This window comes from Mobula birostris, chromosome 1 (genome assembly GCF_030028105.1).
Source record: "Mobula birostris isolate sMobBir1 chromosome 1, sMobBir1.hap1, whole genome shotgun sequence".
NCBI lineage: Eukaryota > Metazoa > Chordata > Chondrichthyes > Myliobatiformes > Myliobatidae > Mobula > Mobula birostris.
Genome location: NC_092370.1, coordinates 220,708,810 through 220,727,907, shown reverse-complemented (window position 1 = coordinate 220,727,907; position 19,098 = coordinate 220,708,810). Strand labels below are relative to the sequence as shown.

The following is a 19,098-nucleotide window of genomic DNA, read 5'->3' as shown; positions in this document are numbered from 1 at the left end:
CAAGGTTCCTTCATGATGGATGTTGCTCTGTGAGGCATCAACTATTGAAGATATCTTCAATAGTGGGGAGGCTAGTGTGGAAATGGCAGAGTTTACATCCCTCTGCAGCTTTTCCAATCCTGTACATTGACCACTCCATGTCAGACAGTGATACAACCAGTTAGAATGTTCTCCATGGTATATACAGTATGTAAATGCATAGCATGCCCAGAATTTACTAATCCTGACCTGTAAATCTTTGGGATATGGGAAGAAACTGGAGCACCTGGAGGAAACCCACCCGGTCACGGGAAGAATGCACAAACTCCTTGCAGACTTCGGTCAGAATCGAATTTAGATCGGTAGGTTGCTTTGCACACTCACTTCTGTAGGTCACGCACAAGGATACCCACATCTGTCTGACCATCTTTCACCAGCCCGAATTCTCCACCCTAAACTGATAATTTCACATTTTCCTCATGTTCTAGTTATTCCAAACCTGCTTATGGCCACCCTCTGTTTCCCGTTAGCCCTCCACTGCTCAATTCCTCCAAAATATTATGTGTTACTCTGTTACCCAGATAAAGTTACCTGTTCCCTCCTACACCATGAGTACGTTTTCTACAATCGCCTTTGATGTGGTACCTTATCATATGCCTTCTGGTATAGAACACTGTCCTCTTATCCGGAGCATAGCAGAAACACCCCCCCTCCCCCACCGCCCCGCAGGAGTTGAACAAACACCTTCTTTCACAAACTGTATTGCCTTTGCCCGATTTCCTTGACATAATGTCACAGAAATGATGCCCACAATGAAATCTTATTGTCGGGGAAGGCGTGATAGCGCAGGGTTGTGTAATCGCTTAACAGCACCACAGATTATAGATACTGTATGGGTTCGATTCCTGCTGCTGTCCGTAAGGAGTTCGTGCGTTCTCCCCGTGACCGAGTGGGTTCCCTCCCACGTTTCAAAGACCTACAGGTTAGGTTCTGGGCTTGCTATGTTGGCGCCAGAAGAATGGCGATACTTGTGGGTTACCCCCGGCACATGCTCGGATTGTGTTGCTCATTGACGCAAACTACGCATTTCACGGTGTGTTTCGATGTTTCGAAGTATTGGACAAATAAAGCTCATTTCTTTCTTTCTTTTTCCCATTTCCCACATTTGCCCATATCCACTCTAACCCTTGCCAATTCATGTACCTGTCCAAGTGTATTTTAATCGTAGTAATTGTGCCTTTTCCGGCAGTTCGTTCCACACGCCCTTTAAATAAGACCATAAGACACAGGACTAGAATTAGGCCATTCGGTCCCATCAAGTCTGCTCCGTCATTCCACCATGGTTGATTTATTACTCCTCTCAGCCCCTTTCTCCTGCCTTCTCCCTGTAACCTTTGAACCCTTATTATTAAAGAATCTATCAATCTCTGCTTTAATCTTTCCCCTCTCATCTTAATTCTGCGCCCTCTAGTTGTAAATTCCCGCTCCCGCAGAAAACAATGGCCGTCCTTTCCTCCGCACCTCATGATTTTTTAAACCTCTATAAGGTCACCCCTCAGCCTCCTTCACTCAGTGGGAAAATAGTCCCGGCCTGTCTGTCCAGTCTCCACTGAAAGCTCAAGCCCTGCAGTCCGGGTAACACCGTTATGACCAGAACCACACACAATACCCCCAAGTCCGTGTCACCAACCTTTTGTACAGCGACAACGTGAGTCCCAACAACTCCGGAGTCGGGAACGAGTTTGGGAATGTGGGCAGGTGCGATCATCGATTCTGCAGCCGACCCAGCAGTTGAAGGAGGCACGTTAAAGATGCAACGGGACATGGATCGCATGGAGCGTTGGGAGAAACGGCTGCAAGTGGGTCTGATCTGGACAAACCTTCACCTGACGGGAACCGAATCCAGGAGCTGGCACCAGGCAAAATAACAGTTCGGCCCAGACTAGATCAGGTGTGCTTTCTGACTCTACAGGCAGCTGGGATTAAGTGGATCTCTGTAGAATTATAATTGTAATGGTACCGACGGGGAATACCAGGAAGGCAAAAAGAAGACAAGAAGAGAATCCCTAAGAAATTCCACAGGTATATTGAAAGCAAAAGAATAATTAGGGAGAGAGTAGGTCCTCTTGGGAATCAACATGGCAACAAGTTTGCAGATACTCGAAGCTTGGTGGAGTTGCGCAAAGGATTGTCGTAGAGAAGTACAATGCAGAAGTAGGAGATACCGCCTATCTAGTCCGCGCAGAACAATTGTTCAGTCTAGTCCCATAGACCATAGTTCTCTCCATACCCCTTTCCATCTTTGTATTTATTCATATTTCAATGTTGAAATCGAACCTGTATCCACCACTTCCGGTGGCAGCTTGTTCCACACCCTGAGTGAAGAGATCCCTCTTAAACATTTAACCTTTCATCCTTAACCCATGATCTCTAATTCTCGTCTTACCCGACCTCAGTGGAAAAAGACTGTTTACTTTATCCACACTCCTCATCATAATGTTGTATACCCCTATCAAATCTCCTCTCATTCTCCTGCGCTCCAGTGAATGAAGTCCTTTCTCTATAACTTAGGTCCTCAAGTTGTAGGGAACAGCGGGACATTGACAGGATGCAGAGCTGGGCATAGAAGAGGCAGATGGAGTTCAACCCGGAAAAGCGTGAAGTGATTCACGTTGGAAGGTCGAATTCGAAGGCAGAATACTGGGCTAATGGCAGGTTTGTTCGCAGTGTGCAGCAATGTGGGCAAATAATAGTAGCTCAGATAGACATTTTGGTTAGCATGGATGGGTTGGGCCGAAGGGCCCGTTTCCACGTTGTGTGACTTTTTGATCAAAACTTATTTTAAAAAATTTAAAAAAACACAAACTAGTGGACAATGGTTGAAAGGGGTTCGAGACCGAAGAAAGGTCACCGGATATGCAGTCCAGGTGGAGGAACAGGGTCTGCATCAGTGTCAGAATGAGACGGTGCATTCGCCGCTCAGCCTCTCACACTCCACCAGCTATTCCTCGTCCGGCTCCCACTTCACCTGGCTGCTGCGGTGATCTTAGACACCCGTCTGTACCGCCCACCACACCGCCTGTGTTAGGTTCATCCACAAAACTACTGGCCGCTAAGCACCCTTGCAACAGGCCTGCAACTCAGTCCACATTTCAGAGGAACTTGAATTGATTTATTATTGTAGCATCTATCGAGATACAGTGAAAAGCTTGTCTTGGCATACAAGGCACTGAGGTAAAACAATAACAATACGGAATATAGTGTAAAACTATCAGAAAAAGTGCAGGTAAATTATAACGTGCAGGATCACAAAGGGATAGATAATGGGGATAAGAGTCAAACTTATCGTACAAGGGAGCTGTTTACCAGTCTGACAACAGCAGGATAGAAAGCTGTCCTTGGGTCTGGTGGTACATCTTTTCAGACAATTGTATCTTCTGCCCCCATGGGAGAAGAGAGAACGTCCGGGGTGGGCCGGGACTGTCATTATGGGGTAAACAAAACTAAACCCATTTCGCAAAGATCTTGTCGCCACCCCAGGGAGATGTTCCTTACTGAAGGACGGGTTCATCTCTGCCCCAGAGTGCTGACCCTCACTGGGGTAATAATCCCTCCACGCCTCAAAGCGCGGACGCCCCCGGGTTTGGTGTAGGGCTCGCTCTGATATTAAAAGACAATAAGATACGGGAGCCATTTAGGCCATTTGGCCCACCGAATCTGCTCCGCCATTCTATCATGGCTTTAGTATCCTTCTCTACTCCATTCTCCTGTCTTCTCCCCGTAACCTTTGGCACCCAAATAAAGAACCAATTAAACCCCGCTTAAATTGACAATGAATTCCACAGATTCACCACCCTCTGGCTAAACGAACTTCCTCATCTCTGTTCTAAAGGGATGACTTTGATACTGTGCCCTCTGCTTCTAGACTCCCTGAGTATAGGAAACATCCTCTCCGTGACTTTCAATATTCAATAGGTTTCAATGAGATCCTCGCTCATTGATCTAAACTCCAACGAGTACAGGCCCAGAGCCACTAATCGCGCCTCATACGTTAACCTTTTCATTTCTGGGTTTATTCTCCTGAACCTCCTCTGGACCAATGCAGATCATCTTTTCTTAAATGAGGGGCCCAAATCTGCTCACAATACTCCGTGGGGTATGACCAATCGTTCAGCATTACATCCCTGCGTTCATATTTGTCTTCTCGAAATGAATGGAAACATTGCACTTACCTTCCAGCTGCAGTTAACCCTTAGGGAATATTGCACCTCTAATTTCTGAATTTTTTCCTCGTTTAGAAAATCTACCAAAGTGCTTCATCTACACTGTATTCCGTCTGCCACTTCATGGTCCATTCTCTTAACCTAAGTCCTTCTGCACACTCCCCAGTTCCTCAACCCTACCTGCCCCTTCACCTATCTACGTATCGTCCGCAAACTTGACAACAAAGGCATCAGTTCCGTCATCCAAATCATTGGCATTTAATGTGAAAGGAAACGGTCCCAACTCAGATCCCCCCACGGAACACCACTCGTCACCGGCAGCCAATTAGAAAAGGCTCCCCACTCTTTCCCTTCTGCCAATCTTCAATTCATGATAGTATCTTTCCTGTATTACCATATAATGTCTTATTTAGCAGCCTCATATGCTGCACCTTGTCAACAGCCTTCTGAAAATCATTATGGGATGTATCGTTCGGTACGCATCTTTGCCGCTTCTTTCCGTTGCTTCTGAAAGCAGCAACAGGTCAGGTGACATCATGCAGTATCCCGGCAACCGGTGTAAACAACAGGAAACTGACAGAGACCCGAGTAACTAGATCGGAGAGTCAGAGAAAGAGTATCTGCGTGTAACCGGATCGGAGTGTAACCGATTCAGAGTGTAATCGGATCGGAAAGAGAAACCGGGTCAAGGAAACAGTATCGGAGTGTAACCTGATCACAGAAACAGAAGCACATAAACCGGATCGCAGAGAGAAACAGGGTTAGGGAAAACGTATGTGGGTGTAACCAGATCAGAGACACGGGGAATCTGAGAGAAACCGGATCGGTATCCAGACCCGATGTAGCTGCAGAAGGAATAGGTCCCAGGTCTGTAAAACTACTTTCCGAGAAAAATTTCCTTGGGGGAGTGAGCGTTGGAGAGAGGGATGGGGGGTGCGATGGAGAGAGGGAAGGGGTGGGATGGGGGAGAGAAGGGGTGGGGGTGAGGGAAGTGAAATTAGTAGTCAATTGGGGATATTAAAGAGGGGTTGTCTATTTTGGGAGGAGGTCGGGAGATGCGGAAGTTCAGCACCTAAGAAAGTGGATAACGCGCTGGGCCCAGATGCCCCCCAGGGCACTAACAACAGTTGATCTTTTGCATTCACTCCAACCTCCCCGCCACCCCCCCCCCCCCAGAAAGGAATGACTTTGCCCGGGGTTTCAAATTGAGGACGGCATTCACCAAGTAACTGGTGAGCAGTTATATCATAAGACATAGGAGCAGAAATAGGCCATTTGGCCCATCGATTCTGCTCCGACATTCAATCATGGCTGTTCCCTTTTTCCCTCTCCTCAGCCCCACTCCCCGTAACCTTTGATGCCTTAAATACACCCAACGACCTGGCCCCCACAGCTGCCTGTGGTAACAGATTCCACAAATTCACCACCCTCTGGCTAAAGAAATTTCTCCGCATATCAGTTAGACTTGGGGAATGGATATACAGTATACAGGAGTCGATGGCGACTGGAGCATTGGGCCGCAGATGGGGAGACTGAGCCAGATCTAAAGGACAAATGGTCGAATGGGCAGGGCAGAGAGTTCGGTTCGGGACCAGGGTGATGAGGGAGGCTGTCGGGGACGTCAGCTGATCCCTACGACGGTTATGGTGTTACAGAGGGTTGGGAGCTTAAAGATCCGAGCTGTACAAGTTTCAGGTGTGACGTGGAGGATTTAAGTCAGGAGCGGGAGTCACAGCTCTGAATATAGAGATTCATGGGGGGGGGGCGGGGGCGGATGCAGGGATCTTCCAATGAGACTACAGAAGCAGAACGGATCTCTGCGCCGGGTTATACAGTCAATGGTCAAAGTGAATTGGAGGGACAGATGTCGCCAACGTTAGCAAGATGGAAGGGCAGTGGGTTACCTGAGTACCTTAACTTCCCCCGTGTGCTCTGGCATTGTCGTAAACTCCCTCACTACCGACCCTCTGAACGAACGACGCAACCTCATTACCGTCCCTGCCACAGTGTGGTCCTCTCTAAGTACTGATTACTTCTAGGGTGCGGCGCTCCCTCAGCATCGCTTCTCCCGCAGTGTGATCCCCATTTGTACCGACGCTCCTTCATTACCACCCCTCCCTCAGTGTAAGCCACAGTGCTGCTTTTCCCACAGTACGACTCTCCTTAGATACCAATGTGCCATGGATCCCAAGGGTTTCTGGAGATTGTTTCCACACAGACACTATGGCTGACCTCGTTGGGCAGGGGGTTGTGAATGAAGGTTCTTCTGTCAGGTCTCCCCTTCCTCGCTCCCCCCCCACCCCCGCCCTTGCCTTATCTCCCCGTCCCACTTCCTCTGCCCCGGCTCCTCCACCTCCCATCCCCTCTCCACCCAACAATAATTTCGCTCTCCTTACCCTCACAGATCACTGGGCCAGTTAATGGCCGTTTGGCCCATGGGCCCCTATCTACAGATCGACCCACTGTCCCCCATCGGCAGGGGGAGGGGCTCCAGCAAGTTGCCCCCCATCAGCTCTGAAACCCCCGGCTTTTCCAAACTGGATGTGCTGAGGGAGCGGCTGCAGCAGAGGCTGGAGAAGGAGAGACAGGCGAAACTGACGGCCATATACCGACAGCAGTACCACCAGGCTCTGCTCCGACTACGGGCCACCTGCCTCCCCCAGGCTCCCCGCCCGCCACAGCCTTACCGCGCCGAAGAGCAACAGCCCAGTTGGTTACCTGGGTCCAAGCGGTGCCCGGGAATCGACAGGTCCCAGCCCCTGAAGCCCATCGACAGAGCAGCCGGACCCTGCAGCGACGTCAGCCCAGGGGGCCCTGGATCGGACCGGCAGAGGCTCCTGCGACAGGAAGCCCCGCCATGGCCTGGCGTCACCTACCGTCCCTCCCCACACAAAGCCCCCAGCGACAAGGCCAGGGAGACGGAGCTCGAGCCGCCGCGACCTCGCCACCGAGGTCGGGCAGGGCAGCGGCCCCAGCCTTGCTCACTGGCAGACCAGGGACGCAGCAGGGAGAACCTCATCGAGCAGCAGCTGAGGAGGATCGAGGCGGAGCTGAGGGACATCCAGAGGCAGCGGGAGGCTGAGGAGGAGGAGGAGGAAGAGAAGGAGGACGAAGAGGGGGCAGAAGGCGTCGAGATAATGAGGATGGAGAAGGAGTGGGAGAGGGAGAGGGGGTGGGAGAGGAGGGACAGTTTGGGGAGGCACAGGTCGGAGGGGGAGAGGTCAGAGGGGGGAAGTTCAGAGGGGGAGAGGTCAGAGAGAGAGGGGTCAGAAAGGGATAGGGAGAGATCAGAGAGAAGGCGATCAGAGAGGCAAAGGTCAAGAAGAACAGGGGACAGGTCAAAAAGATCAGAAGGGGAAAAGTCAGGGAGACATTGGTCGGAGGGCGAGCGAGCGAAAAGAGAAATGGGGAGTGAGAGGGAAGAGAGAGGAAGGGCGAGGGAGAGGATCAAAAGGGAGAAGTGGGAGAGGTCGGAGAAAGAAAGGCTGGGTGAAATAGAAAGAGAAGTGAGGCTGAGGGATAGAGTGAGGGTGAGGGGAGAGAGTCAAGTGGGTGGTGGAAACTGGGAGAGTGCAAATGGCCACAGGGCGGGAGGAGAGAGTGACAGGAGGGAAGGAGGGAGCGACACAGGGGCAGCAGTCAGAGACGAGAGCCCGCAGGTCGCAGAAGACGACTGCGACCACTCAAACCCTTTTGCAGGTTACACCGAGAGTCCAGCCGAAGTGAAGCAGAACTCACGGAACACGGAAGTTGATGAGACAGAGCGCGGAGACGGCGTGCAGAGCGGGGATGTGGGCTGGGACGGACACTACTCCCCCGAGGAGAAGTCTCACTGCTCGTACTGCGGCCGCCGATTCGTTCTGGATCGACTCGACACACACATGGAGATCTGCAAGAAGGTGTACAAGCGGAAACGGAAAATATACGACTCTGCGCAAAAGAGGGCCAAGGGGACGGATCTGGAGAACTATCAATGCAGCCACAAGATTGTTCCGATACCGGTGAGGAAAGGGGCTTCCCCAGAAGGTGTACAGGGGGACGGGAGGATGTGACAAAACAAACCTGTTCAGGAGTCCATTGCCTAAGAGTGATTGATTGTCCGACAGTTTTTGAAACCTGCGCGGGAGAGTCCTTCTGAAATGGAAACGCCATTGCATTAGGACAATTCTCTCTCGACCTCAGAGGTCTGGGTCCAGTGGTACGAGTAATCGTCACAACTGGGGGCTTCCTTGGTTGCAGTGGAAGATCATGACTTCTGTGCCTTGTCAGGCGCTTCGCTTTCAACGAAGCGTTGCAGAACCGCTTTCCTGGCCGGTGGATCTCATCCGTCCACGGCGCTGGAGCTGACGTCACATGCCAGGGCAAAAATGTCCCCATCTCACCGGGGTATGGGGCCCGCCGGCTACCCTCACCTGGTTTACCCCACCTGCTGAAACCGTATACTGTAGTGGGTGGGCATGCTGGTTAAATGGACACAACACGGCCTCGGTAACCGGAGGCGGGGTGGTGGCGATGGATGGAGATCTCGCTGACCGGAAGTCTGTGACCAGTGGTACACCGCACAGATCGCGGCTAGGGCCCTTCTGGTTTGTGATTCATATTAGCGACTTGGATGTAGGTGGGGTGTATACAGCGTGGAATATTATTGCACACAATACTCCAACTTTGGCGAAAGAAAAGAAAACATTGTGTGCAGTTCTGGGCACGTACTTACAGGAAAGATGTCAATAAGATTGGAAGAGTATAGAGAAAAATTACAAGGATTGTACCGGGACTTGAGGACCCGAGATGACAAGGAAAAGTTGAATAGGTTAAGACTTTGTTCTCTGGAGGGTTGGAGAATGAGGGGAGATTTGATAGAGGTATATAAAATTAGGTGGGGTATAGATAGGTTAAACGCAAGCAGGCTTTTCCCACTGAGCTTGGGTGAGACTAGAACTCAAGGTAGTGGGGGTTAAGAGTGAAAGGTTAAATATTTAAGGGGAAGATGAAGGGGATCTTTACTCCGAAGGTGGTCAGAGTGTGGAAGGACTGCCAGCGGAAGTGGTAAATCCGGGTTCGGTTTCAACATTGATAAGAAGTTTGGATAGGTACGTGGATGGGAGGGGCATGGTCCAAGTACGGATCGATGGGACTAGGCAGGGTAACAGGTCAGCACGGGACGGAAGGGCCTCAACTTGTGGGAGGTTTTGCACTTTGGAAAGTCTCACTGGTGTTGGGGCCCCAGAGGGTACTCTAAAGGTGAAGACGACTTGCTTAATGAGTCAGAGCAGAGTCATAAACACAAGAGATTCTGCAGTTGGTGGAAATCCAGAGTAAAACACACAAAAAAAGCTGGAGAAAATCAGCCGGTCAGACCTTCATCAGTCTCGGCCGGTAACGTCAACTTTCGATAGCTGCTGTTTGACCTGCTGAGTTCCTCCAGCATTTTGTGTGTGAGCCAGAGCAGAAAATGTCTGAGTAAACATGTTGGTAAACATTGGCTAGACCACAGGCGAAGATCTCTGCCCAGTGGCTGGACAGGATGCAGAGAAGTCTGGCATGGAGTGTTTCAGTTCTCAGGCTGTCTCTCATCTCTCTGTGGGAATTGCAAAAATTGTGGAACTCTGGGGTTGTTAGAAACCCGAAATGCAGAGGCTTAGAACAAGAACTGAGGGCAGAAGTGAATGTTAGAGAGGATACAGGCTGTTCCACCCTCTCATTGTGCCAAACTAACCAGTTTCCACCCAAAGGATGGCACAGGAGTGTGTTGGGAGCGGGTCTCAGAAATACTCTGACAAGCTCTTGAATCAAGTTTCAAAGGGCTGGTTAAAAAAATGCACTGGAGTACCGTACCCCAGTGTTATACAGTGGCAGGCCGTCTCCACCGGCACTATACCCGATGTCATAGAGACATGCCATCTCCACCGGTACTATGCCCTGGTGTTATATAGTAACAGACCCGGTCCCACCGACACCGTGGAACGCACACAAAATGTTGGAAGAACTCAGCAGGTCAGGTGGCATCTATAGAGAGTAATGAATAGTCGACGTTTAGGGCTGAGCCCCTTCATCAGGCCTAGAAGGTGGGGGGAGGGCAGAAGCCGGAGTAGCACAATATTCTCCCTAACTTCCGCCATCTCCAACGGGATCCTGCCAGCAAGTTCATCTTCCACAGCAACCACCCCCTCCCCCGCACACGCATTTCACTTTCCGCAGAGATCGCTGGATTTCTGAATTTGCTCCGTTTAGAAGAGTCTATGCCTCTATTCCTTCTATCAAGAGCATGACCATACATTTTCCTACTCTATATTCCATCAGCCACTTCTTTGCCCATTCTCATAATCAGTCCTTCTGTAGACTCTCTGCTTGCTCAACGCCACCTGCCCCTCCACCTATCTTTGTATCGTCTGCAAACTTGGCCACACAGCCATCAATTCCATCTTCCAAATCATTGACCTATATTGCGAAGAGAAGCTGTCCCAATACAGACTCCTGCAGAACACCACTGGCCACCAGCAGCCAACCAGAAGAACGGCCCTCTATTCACCTCCTCCTTCGCTACTATTCTGGGTCCCGAATAATCTTTTCAGGTGATGCAACATTTCGCTTGCAAGTTTATTGAGGTTATCTACTATACCTGCAGTTCCCAGTGTGGCCTCCTCTACATCATTACGACCTGATGTAGTTTCTGGCACCTCTTCGTCAAGCACCTTTACTTTGTCCACTATACAAGGCAGAATTTTCCAACGGTCACTCACTTCATATTCCCATTCTGACAAAGTCTGTCCATGGCTTCTAATGCAACAATGAGGTCGTTCTCAGGTTTCAGGAGCCACACCTCATATTCTGTCTTACCTGATGGCATGAACATCGATTTCCTCTCCTCTCCCACTTCTCTTTTCCCATTCTCCATTCTGGTTACCCTCTCACCCCTTCTCGTTACCTGTCCATCACCCTCCTCTGGTGTCTGTTCTCTCCTTTCTCCCATGGTCCACTGTTCTCTCCTATCAAAATCCTCTTATTCTGGCTTCTGCCCCCTCCCTTTCCAATCCAGGTGAAGGGTCTTGGCCCAAAATGTCAACTGTTCATATCCCTCCATAGATGCTGCCTGACCTGCTGAATTCCTCCAGCATTTTGTGTGTGCTGCTCAAGACCTCCACCAGTATCTGCAGATTTGTTTCTGTTCATGACCCACTGATACTGTAACCTGGTGTTATACAGTGACAGACACGTCTCCACCAGTACTGATCCCAGTATTCTCTACACTCTGTATTGGAGTGTTGTCCAGGCCCGTCCTTCAGGACAGTCTTGGTTGCCAGGATAGACACATGATGTTGTAAACTGCTGCCTGTGTGTGTGGGGACGGGTGGTCTTGGCTCACTGTGGAGGGTAGTGAAATAGATCTTTTCCCATTCATCCTTGGCACAGAAAGTCAACTGGAAGAAGAAGCACGATTCCTTTATCCGGATGCTGCACGCTGCCCAGCAGGCCGAGTTGGAGGTGTACCGCCGCAGGAAGGCAGCTCAAACGGCACCAGCGGGCGCAAACCGCCCGGACTTCATGCAGTGCCCTTCCTGCAGCCGCCGCTTTGAGCACAGCGTTGCTGAGGGACACATCTCCAAGTGCATGAGTCTGCGCAGCTGGCCTGGCCCTTCCAAGAGGTAGCTCAACCACTCACCCAGCCCTGGGCAGTGGACCAAGCAGGGAGCGGGGAGGAGGGAGCTGTTCCCAGGCTGAAAACACCAGCCCCAGCAAAAGGAGAGATTTATCAAAATGTATCACTTCATTTATTTAAATAAAGAAATAGTATTATCAAATGGCAGTAGCCGTAAAGGAACAGCGTCTCAACTGTGTCAGTCCTTCAAAGATCCATCACAGTCAGGAACACTATAGTAGAGTAGAGTACCGTCACTACTATAGAGCCTGACAATTACAAGGCTTTGAGCCTAATGTCAGAATAGAGAAGTTATTGGGATATATTCTGTAGTATTAAACACTGCTTCGACAGGGAATGATCAGAGACTGACAGCAGAATAGTGTCAAGGGCCGACCTGGTGTGATGAATTGGACTACTTTTTTGTGTGGAATTATTAGTATATTGATGAGTGCAGGGCAGTAGATGGGGATCTTCACTATCTCTAAGCAAATTAACACAGCCACGCACCAGCAGAGCCAGGCTGACTATCCCAATCAACCCCTACCAGTAGATAGTTTGCCTCAGAGCATCTTTTATTAGAGTCCTACAGCATGGAAACAGCCCTTCGGCCCAACTCATCTATGCTGACCATGTTGCCCAGCGAGCTGCTCCCACTAAGTTTGGATTCATAGGACGGGAATTACCTGCCGTATCCCAGGTGCCCTTTATTGGCTATCTAGTTATCTATTACCCCACTTATGGCAATGAAAGACTTCTCTGCCCCTCATGGACCTTGCTCCAGAGCCCTGGGATCATCTGAGCAACCTCATCTTTCCCCATCACAGACTCACTCTGTCCTATCCATCTCTCTCGCACTCACTTTCAAACTTAACCCCAATGTTTTCCCTCCGTCCCAGTACCAGTGAAGCCAACAACTGTTCTTATCTGCATGAACTGTTTGTACTTTCGGAACACAGGGAACCTTCTCGCTCCCAGAGAAACCTCTGCACCTCTACCTCACCGTCTATTCTCTGGCTTCAACCTACTTGCCTGACGCCAGTGCCTGTTGTCCCCTAGGTGTATGCTGAGCCTGGCAGTGTTCTGTAAGAATGCCACGTCACCCTGGATCCAGCTCCGAGGAGTGAGGGCACAGAGTGCAGCCGCCCTTCCCCACCCTCTCCCTCCCTCCGTCCCTCAATGCTGCACACACTCCCTCACCTGCCCCAGTAGGAACGAGTCCTCGTCTGGTGAACAGAACGTTTCCAAAGCTGGGAGAGTCTAGAACCAGAGGGTAGCCTCAGAATACAAGGAGACCCCTTTAGAACAGAGATGAGGAGGAATTTCTATAGCTGGAGGGTGCAGGGTGTGTGGAATTCACTGCCATGGACAGCTGTGGAGGCCAAGTCATTGGGTATATTTAAAGTGGGGGTTGATAGGTTCTTGATTAGTAAGGGTGTCAAAGGTTATGGGCAGAAGGCAGAAGGATAGAGTTGAAAGGGATAATAAATCAGCTATGATGGAGTGGTGGAGGACTCTCAATGGGCTGAATGTCTTCACTGTTGCGAACAGCCCTCACTGAGTTTCATCTACTCAGGACACCTTTAATTCACCGAGTCACACAAGCTTGGTGGAGTATGGCAGATTTCAAACTGTTTAATTCTGATTACACCCTTTCTCAAAGTAACAATGAGCATAAAAAAAAATTAGTGTTCAAACTTTTAGCGTCTGAGGTCTCAGCTCACTGTGCTGTGGAGTGTATGTGAGCCTGGGAACGGAGGGGAGGGAGGCAGCTCCAAACATTCCTGGCCCCCACGAGTCAGCAGCCGGGAATATTCCCAGGACACGCAGTGAAGTGGGAAAAAGAGCATAGGGATTGATGGAACAGGAGGGAGCAGCATGCCTCATACTGATCACTGGGCTGCTCCTGGTCACACTGACCCTCCCTGGGGCCCTGAGCCAGACACAGGAACACCAGGCGCACTGGCAGCAGAGACGGCATGAGTTCATGAGATCCCACACACAGCTAGCAAGGTGCCTGAAAATTTGTGGCTTCCTTGCACCTTTGCTCCATCACTCTGCTCCATCGACTAGCTGCTTTTTCCCACAGCGCTGGGGAAGAGGGGGTGAAGCAGGGAGAAGACCCAACCCTTCTCCTGCCGAACCCAGGCATCTGTGCAAAGCGCTGCTCAACACTGTAAACTCACTGAGGGTGTTTGGTTCTAAGGCACAGGAGTGCGCTGAGCGCGGGGTGGATCTGAACTACTTTAAGGCACCGAACTTAAAAGTGACCCAAGCCGTAATCTACAAATAGTGGGCTTGGATCACCTCTGGGAAAGATATACACTGAAGCAAACTCACCATGTACAGCGCGAGGAGTGAACAGGTAAATGTTCCAACACCATTCCCAGTCAACGTCGACACCCGCATACATAACACACCATCACACTGCCTCACCCCTGGGTGCTAAACACTTCCATGGCCAATGGCAGCCTGCTGTAGTAAGGGTTTTCTCATAATCCCGGGCTCTTTCCTGCGGGGTGGATGTGTGTGTGTGTGTGTGTGAGAGAGAGAGCGAGAGAGAAAGTGTGTGTGTGTGTGTGTGTGACAGAGTGTGAGTGTATGTGAGAGAGTGTGTGTGTGAGAGACAGAGTGTGTGTGTGAGAGAGAGAGAGAGAGAGAGAATATGTGAGAGTGAGAGGGTGAGTGAAAGGGTATGCGAGTGTGCGAGCGAGAGAGTGCAAGCGAATGAGTGTGTGCGAGCGGGAGAGTGTGAGCGAGTGTGTGTGCGAGCGAGAGAGTGCGTGAGAGTGAGTGTGTGTATGTGTGTGTGTATGTGAGAGAGAGGGAGCCACACAGAAGGCTGCATGACACTGACACACTCAGGGAAGTGTCCTGTGTCAACTTGGATGGAGGCAGAGGAAGTAAGGGCAGGCAGATAGCCCACACTACTCGATGTGGCAGAAGGAGCCGGAGCCTGGGGGTGAGGCAGGACTGGGGGGCTGGGAAGGTCCTGCTTCAGCCTCTGTCACCCTCTCCCCACTGCTACCCGTTCGTTGCTCTCCCAGGGCACGCACAGCAGCCCACAGCCGACGATTCTCCTCCTCCTGACTCTGCACCTGTAGACAAAGGGCATCGTCACAGCGCAGAGTACAGGCAGATTAGTGGGTAAAGGACATTGTCACCCAGCACAGAATACAGGCAAACTAGTCACCCAGTGCAAAGTACAGGCTGACCAGTAGGCAAATGGCATCGTCATCAAGCACAAAGTACAGGCGGGCAGTGAACACAGTCACCCAATGCAAGACTATGTGGACTAATAGGCAGGGAGCATCGTCACTCAGTACAGAGTACAGATGGACAAGTGGACAAAGGGCACCCAGTGCAGAATGCAGAGGGACAAGAGGACAGAGGGCATCACCACCCAATGCGAGTACAGACAGAATAGGAGACAGGGAGCACCATCACTTAACACAGAGTACAGGTGGACAGTGGACATACAGAACTGTACATGCAAACTGGGACTCAAACCCATGCCACTGGCACAGCATTCTGACAGAACCCAAGCACGGAAGGGACTCCACTAAAAGCCCTGGGGAACATGGTCCCGCACCCTGGGGTTAGTGGTGGGGGGAGGTGTCCACTGACCTGCTGTTCCAAATGATTCACCGTCTCCTCATTAACCTTCAGCCTCTGTTCCATCTGTCATAACAGAAGAGACAAGGGGTTTCAGTGGGGAACATCAGAGTGAGCTGAGGGGTAGGGAATGGGATAGGGTGCAGGGAGTGGGGTGGGCTGGAGGCAGCAGGACAGAGCTGTGGGGAGTGAGGCAGCATGGGGTGCAGGGCGTGGGGGCAGGCTGGAGGAAATGAGGCAGAATGGGGTGGGCTGGAGGGAACAGAACGTGGGTGTAGGGAGTGAGGCAGCATGGAGTGCAGGGAGTGGGGTGAGCTGGAGGCAGCAGGACGGAGCTGTAGGAAGTGAGGCAGCATGGAGTGCAGGGCGTGGGGTGAGCTGGAGGGAACAGGACGTGGGTGTAGGGAGTGAGGCAGCATGGAGTGCAGGGAGTGGGGTGAGCTGGAGGGAACAGGACGTGGGTGTAGGGAGTGAGGCAGCATGGAGTGCAGGGAGTGGGGTGGACTGGAGGGAACAGGACGTGGGTGTAGGGAGTGAGGCAGCATGGAGTGCAGGGAGTGGGGTGGACTGGAGGGAACAGGACGTGGGTGTAGGGAGTGAGGCAGCATGGAGTGCAGGGAGTGGGGTGAGCTGGAGGGAACAGGACGTGGGTGTAGGGAGTGAGGCAGCATGGAGTGCAGGGAGTGGGGTGGACTGGAGGGAACAGGACGTGGGTGTAGGGAGTGAGGCAGCATGGAGTGCAGGGAGTGGGGTGAGCTGGAGGGAACAGGACGTGGGTGTAGGGAGTGAGGCAGCATGGAGTGCAGGGAGTGGGGTGGACTGGAGGGAACAGGACGTGGGTGTAGGGAGTGAGGCAGCATGGAGTGCAGGGAGTGGGGTGAGCTGGAGGGAACAGGACGTGGGTGTAGGGAGTGAGGCAGCATGGAGTGCAGGGAGTGGGGTGAGCTGGAGGGAACAGGACGTGGGTGTAGGGAGTGAGGCAGCATGGAGTGCAGGGAGTGGGGTGAGCTGGAGGGAACAGGACGTGGGTGTAGGGAGTGAGGCAGCATGGAGTACAGGGAGTGGGGTGGACTGGAGGGAACAGGACGTGGGTGTAGGGAGTGAGGCAGCATGGAGTGCAGGGAGTGGGGTGGACTGGAGGGAACAGGACGTGGGTGTAGGGAGTGAGGCAGCATGGAGTGCAGGGAGTGGGGTGAGCTGGAGGGAACAGGACGTGGGTGTAGGGAGTGAGGCAGCATGGAGTGCAGGGAGTGGGGTGAGCTGGAGGGAACAGGACGTGGGTGTAGGGAGTGAGGCAGCATGGAGTGCAGGGAGTGGGGTGGACTGGAGGGAACAGGACGTGGGTGTAGGGAGTGAGGCAGCATGGAGTGCAGGGAGTGGGGTGGGCTGGAGGAAATGAGGCAGAATGGGGTGCAGGGAATGGGGTGGGCTGGAGGCAGCAGGACGGAGCTGTAGGGAGTGAGGCAGAATGGGGTGGGCTGGAGGGAATAGGACGTGGGTGTAGGGAGTGAGGCAGCATGGAGTGCAGGGAGTGGGGTGGGAGTTCCGTGCGTTGCAGGTAGCGGCGCAGGCTGGAGAGAGCCTAGTCACCCTGCATCTCTCTCTCAGTCCTGTTGTGCTAAGGATGAGGCTGTGGGGCGGTTCGTATAGGAAGGCGTTGGTGATAGCGAACGCACACATACCCGGGAAAGTAACTCCAGCACCTCACTCAGGCGGTGGATCTCAGCCCCAGAGTGCCGGTTCTCCTCTTCCAATGCCTGCTGCCGCCTGACGCACTCTGTCAGTCGTTGCTCCAGCTGTCCGAGCTCTGCCTGTACTTCACTACACACACACCGTTGCCTGGGAAATGTGGAACCGTCCCCTAAGTCTGCTCCATTCACCTGCATGGGGAGGGGTGGGGGAGAGACACCCGGGGTGCAGGGGGGAACACATTCAATCAATTGCACCAGGCATCCCTCCCAGCTCCAGTCATCTCACCCCTCCTCTCCCCGTCCCCATCACCGGTGACCAGGGACCAGGTAACCAGATCCCCTACCCACAGGTAACCCCGTTAACCAGATATATGCCCAACCCTATTGGTGAGTGTCTTAGCCACCTGCTGTAACCCAACCTCCCTTCCCCTCAATGGTCTGTGGGATTGCTGTCACCAGAGGCACTTAGTGGGTCATGGTTCAAAACTCCTCCACCCTCTGGTAACCATGACAACCACCTCACCCTACACCATCACCCGCACCATCTCCTCTCCACTCCCCATTAGTAACTGTGTCCACTACCCCCCCCCACCCCACCCTTTTAAGGCAGTTCTTGGGTGTGGTCCCACTAGATGTTTCAATAAATAACTGCTCCCGTTACTTCCCCTATATTGGTTGGGAGTCTCTGCCTCCACACCATCTCGGGGAGCACAGTCAGACACCCTCCACCTTTCGGCTGAAAATCTCCAGAGCTCCTCCGAGCTCTTCCCTCACACATCAGACCCATGTCTCTCTGACATCAGACAGCTCTCCATGTAGAAATATCTCTCACCATCCAGCTGATCTACTCCCTCATAACAACAGCCTTCCCTCATACCAGATCTGTGTCCATTCCTCTGATATTAAATATCCCTGCCATCTAGAAACACATCTCACCACTCAAGTCATTCACCCTCTTGTAATACCAACACACCTCCCCATCCTCAGTACCAGAAGAACAGACCTAGCCTATCCTGTCTCTCATCATCAGCACATCCAATGGCTACTGTGTCACCTGTGAACCTCCTCTGGACCCTCTCTGATGTCAGCACATCCTTTCTTAGATAAGGGGCTCATCAGGTACCAAAACTGATCCCTATGTACGGCGCAGGTCCCAGCTCCCATCTCTCCCTGCTTGTCATGGTTCTGCTGCAGTGAGTGCTCCCTGCTCCTGACCTGGACCTGTGACATAGGGTGGTTGTGCAGCTCTCAGTACAGAGGACAAAATGTAGCTGCTCTAACCCAGTGCCCTGCCCAGCCGCCCCACCCATAGTGACATGGGCCCACAAACTGAGGAACCCACCCCCCATTCTCCATACACAGTCCTGAGCCCTAACCCCTGTCTACTGACAGACTCAAGCACAGCGCATCTCTCCTTACCACAGCTGGCACATCAGCCGAGCCCGCTGCCTGACCCCTCTCCTCCATTGCCCTTGGCTGCCCATAGGGAAGGGTTTCCGCCTTCGATCGAGATGGCGGCTTAGCTGCTTCCACTGGGCTCTCTGGGACTGCGATGAACTCGGTGTTCTCCAGTTCCTGCGGAGTGACAGGACGCAGATGTTAAACTGGTTTCTCAACTCGCATACAGTATGCAGCAAAACCCATGAGCCCCAGAAACACAGAGTGACATGTACACACATACCCAGATACACATGCAGTCTGCGTAGACACGGGAGACAGTTGAGGTGGGGGAGATAAAGGAGGTGTCAGTCCAATTGCCTCTATCAGTCAGGGCACTGAGTCCAGCATAGAACATTACAGCACAATGTTGTGTTGACCCCTTAACCTACTCTAAGATCAATCGAACACTTCCCTCCCACATAGCCCTACAGTTTTCTATCAATCATGTGCTTATCTATGAGTTTCTTAAATGTCCTAATGTATCTGCCACTACCACTACCACCACCCTGGCAGC

General features: G+C 52.0%; 3 protein-coding genes across 3 annotated transcripts in view; 2 read left to right on the top strand and 1 right to left on the bottom strand.

Moving 5' to 3' along the window:
• Nucleotides 1-4,785: 4,785 nt before the first annotated feature.
• Nucleotides 4,786-7,482, top strand: LOC140194014 (uncharacterized). The gene is made up of 3 exons (XM_072251332.1): nucleotides 4,786-5,069; nucleotides 6,607-7,374; nucleotides 7,473-7,482. The coding sequence occupies exons 2-3, from the start codon at nucleotides 6,623-6,625 to the stop codon at nucleotides 7,480-7,482; spliced, it is 762 nt and encodes a 253-aa protein (XP_072107433.1). The 5' UTR covers nucleotides 4,786-5,069; nucleotides 6,607-6,622.
• Nucleotides 7,472-12,015, top strand: LOC140204841 (zinc finger C2HC domain-containing protein 1C-like). The gene is made up of 2 exons (XM_072271707.1): nucleotides 7,472-8,203; nucleotides 11,613-12,015. The coding sequence occupies exons 1-2, from the start codon at nucleotides 7,607-7,609 to the stop codon at nucleotides 11,847-11,849; spliced, it is 834 nt and encodes a 277-aa protein (XP_072127808.1). The 5' UTR covers nucleotides 7,472-7,606; the 3' UTR covers nucleotides 11,850-12,015.
• Nucleotides 12,016-13,448: 1,433 nt separating this feature from the next.
• Nucleotides 13,449-19,098, bottom strand: part of LOC140204847 (serine/threonine-protein kinase Nek9) — a 39,665-nt gene continuing 34,015 nt past the window's right edge. Inside the window, 4 exon segments of the mRNA XM_072271722.1 lie at nucleotides 13,449-14,936; nucleotides 15,466-15,519; nucleotides 17,136-17,333; nucleotides 18,564-18,719. Coding sequence (XP_072127823.1) covers nucleotides 14,766-14,936; nucleotides 15,466-15,519; nucleotides 17,136-17,333; nucleotides 18,564-18,719 — 579 coding nt within the window. The 3' untranslated portion in view covers nucleotides 13,449-14,765.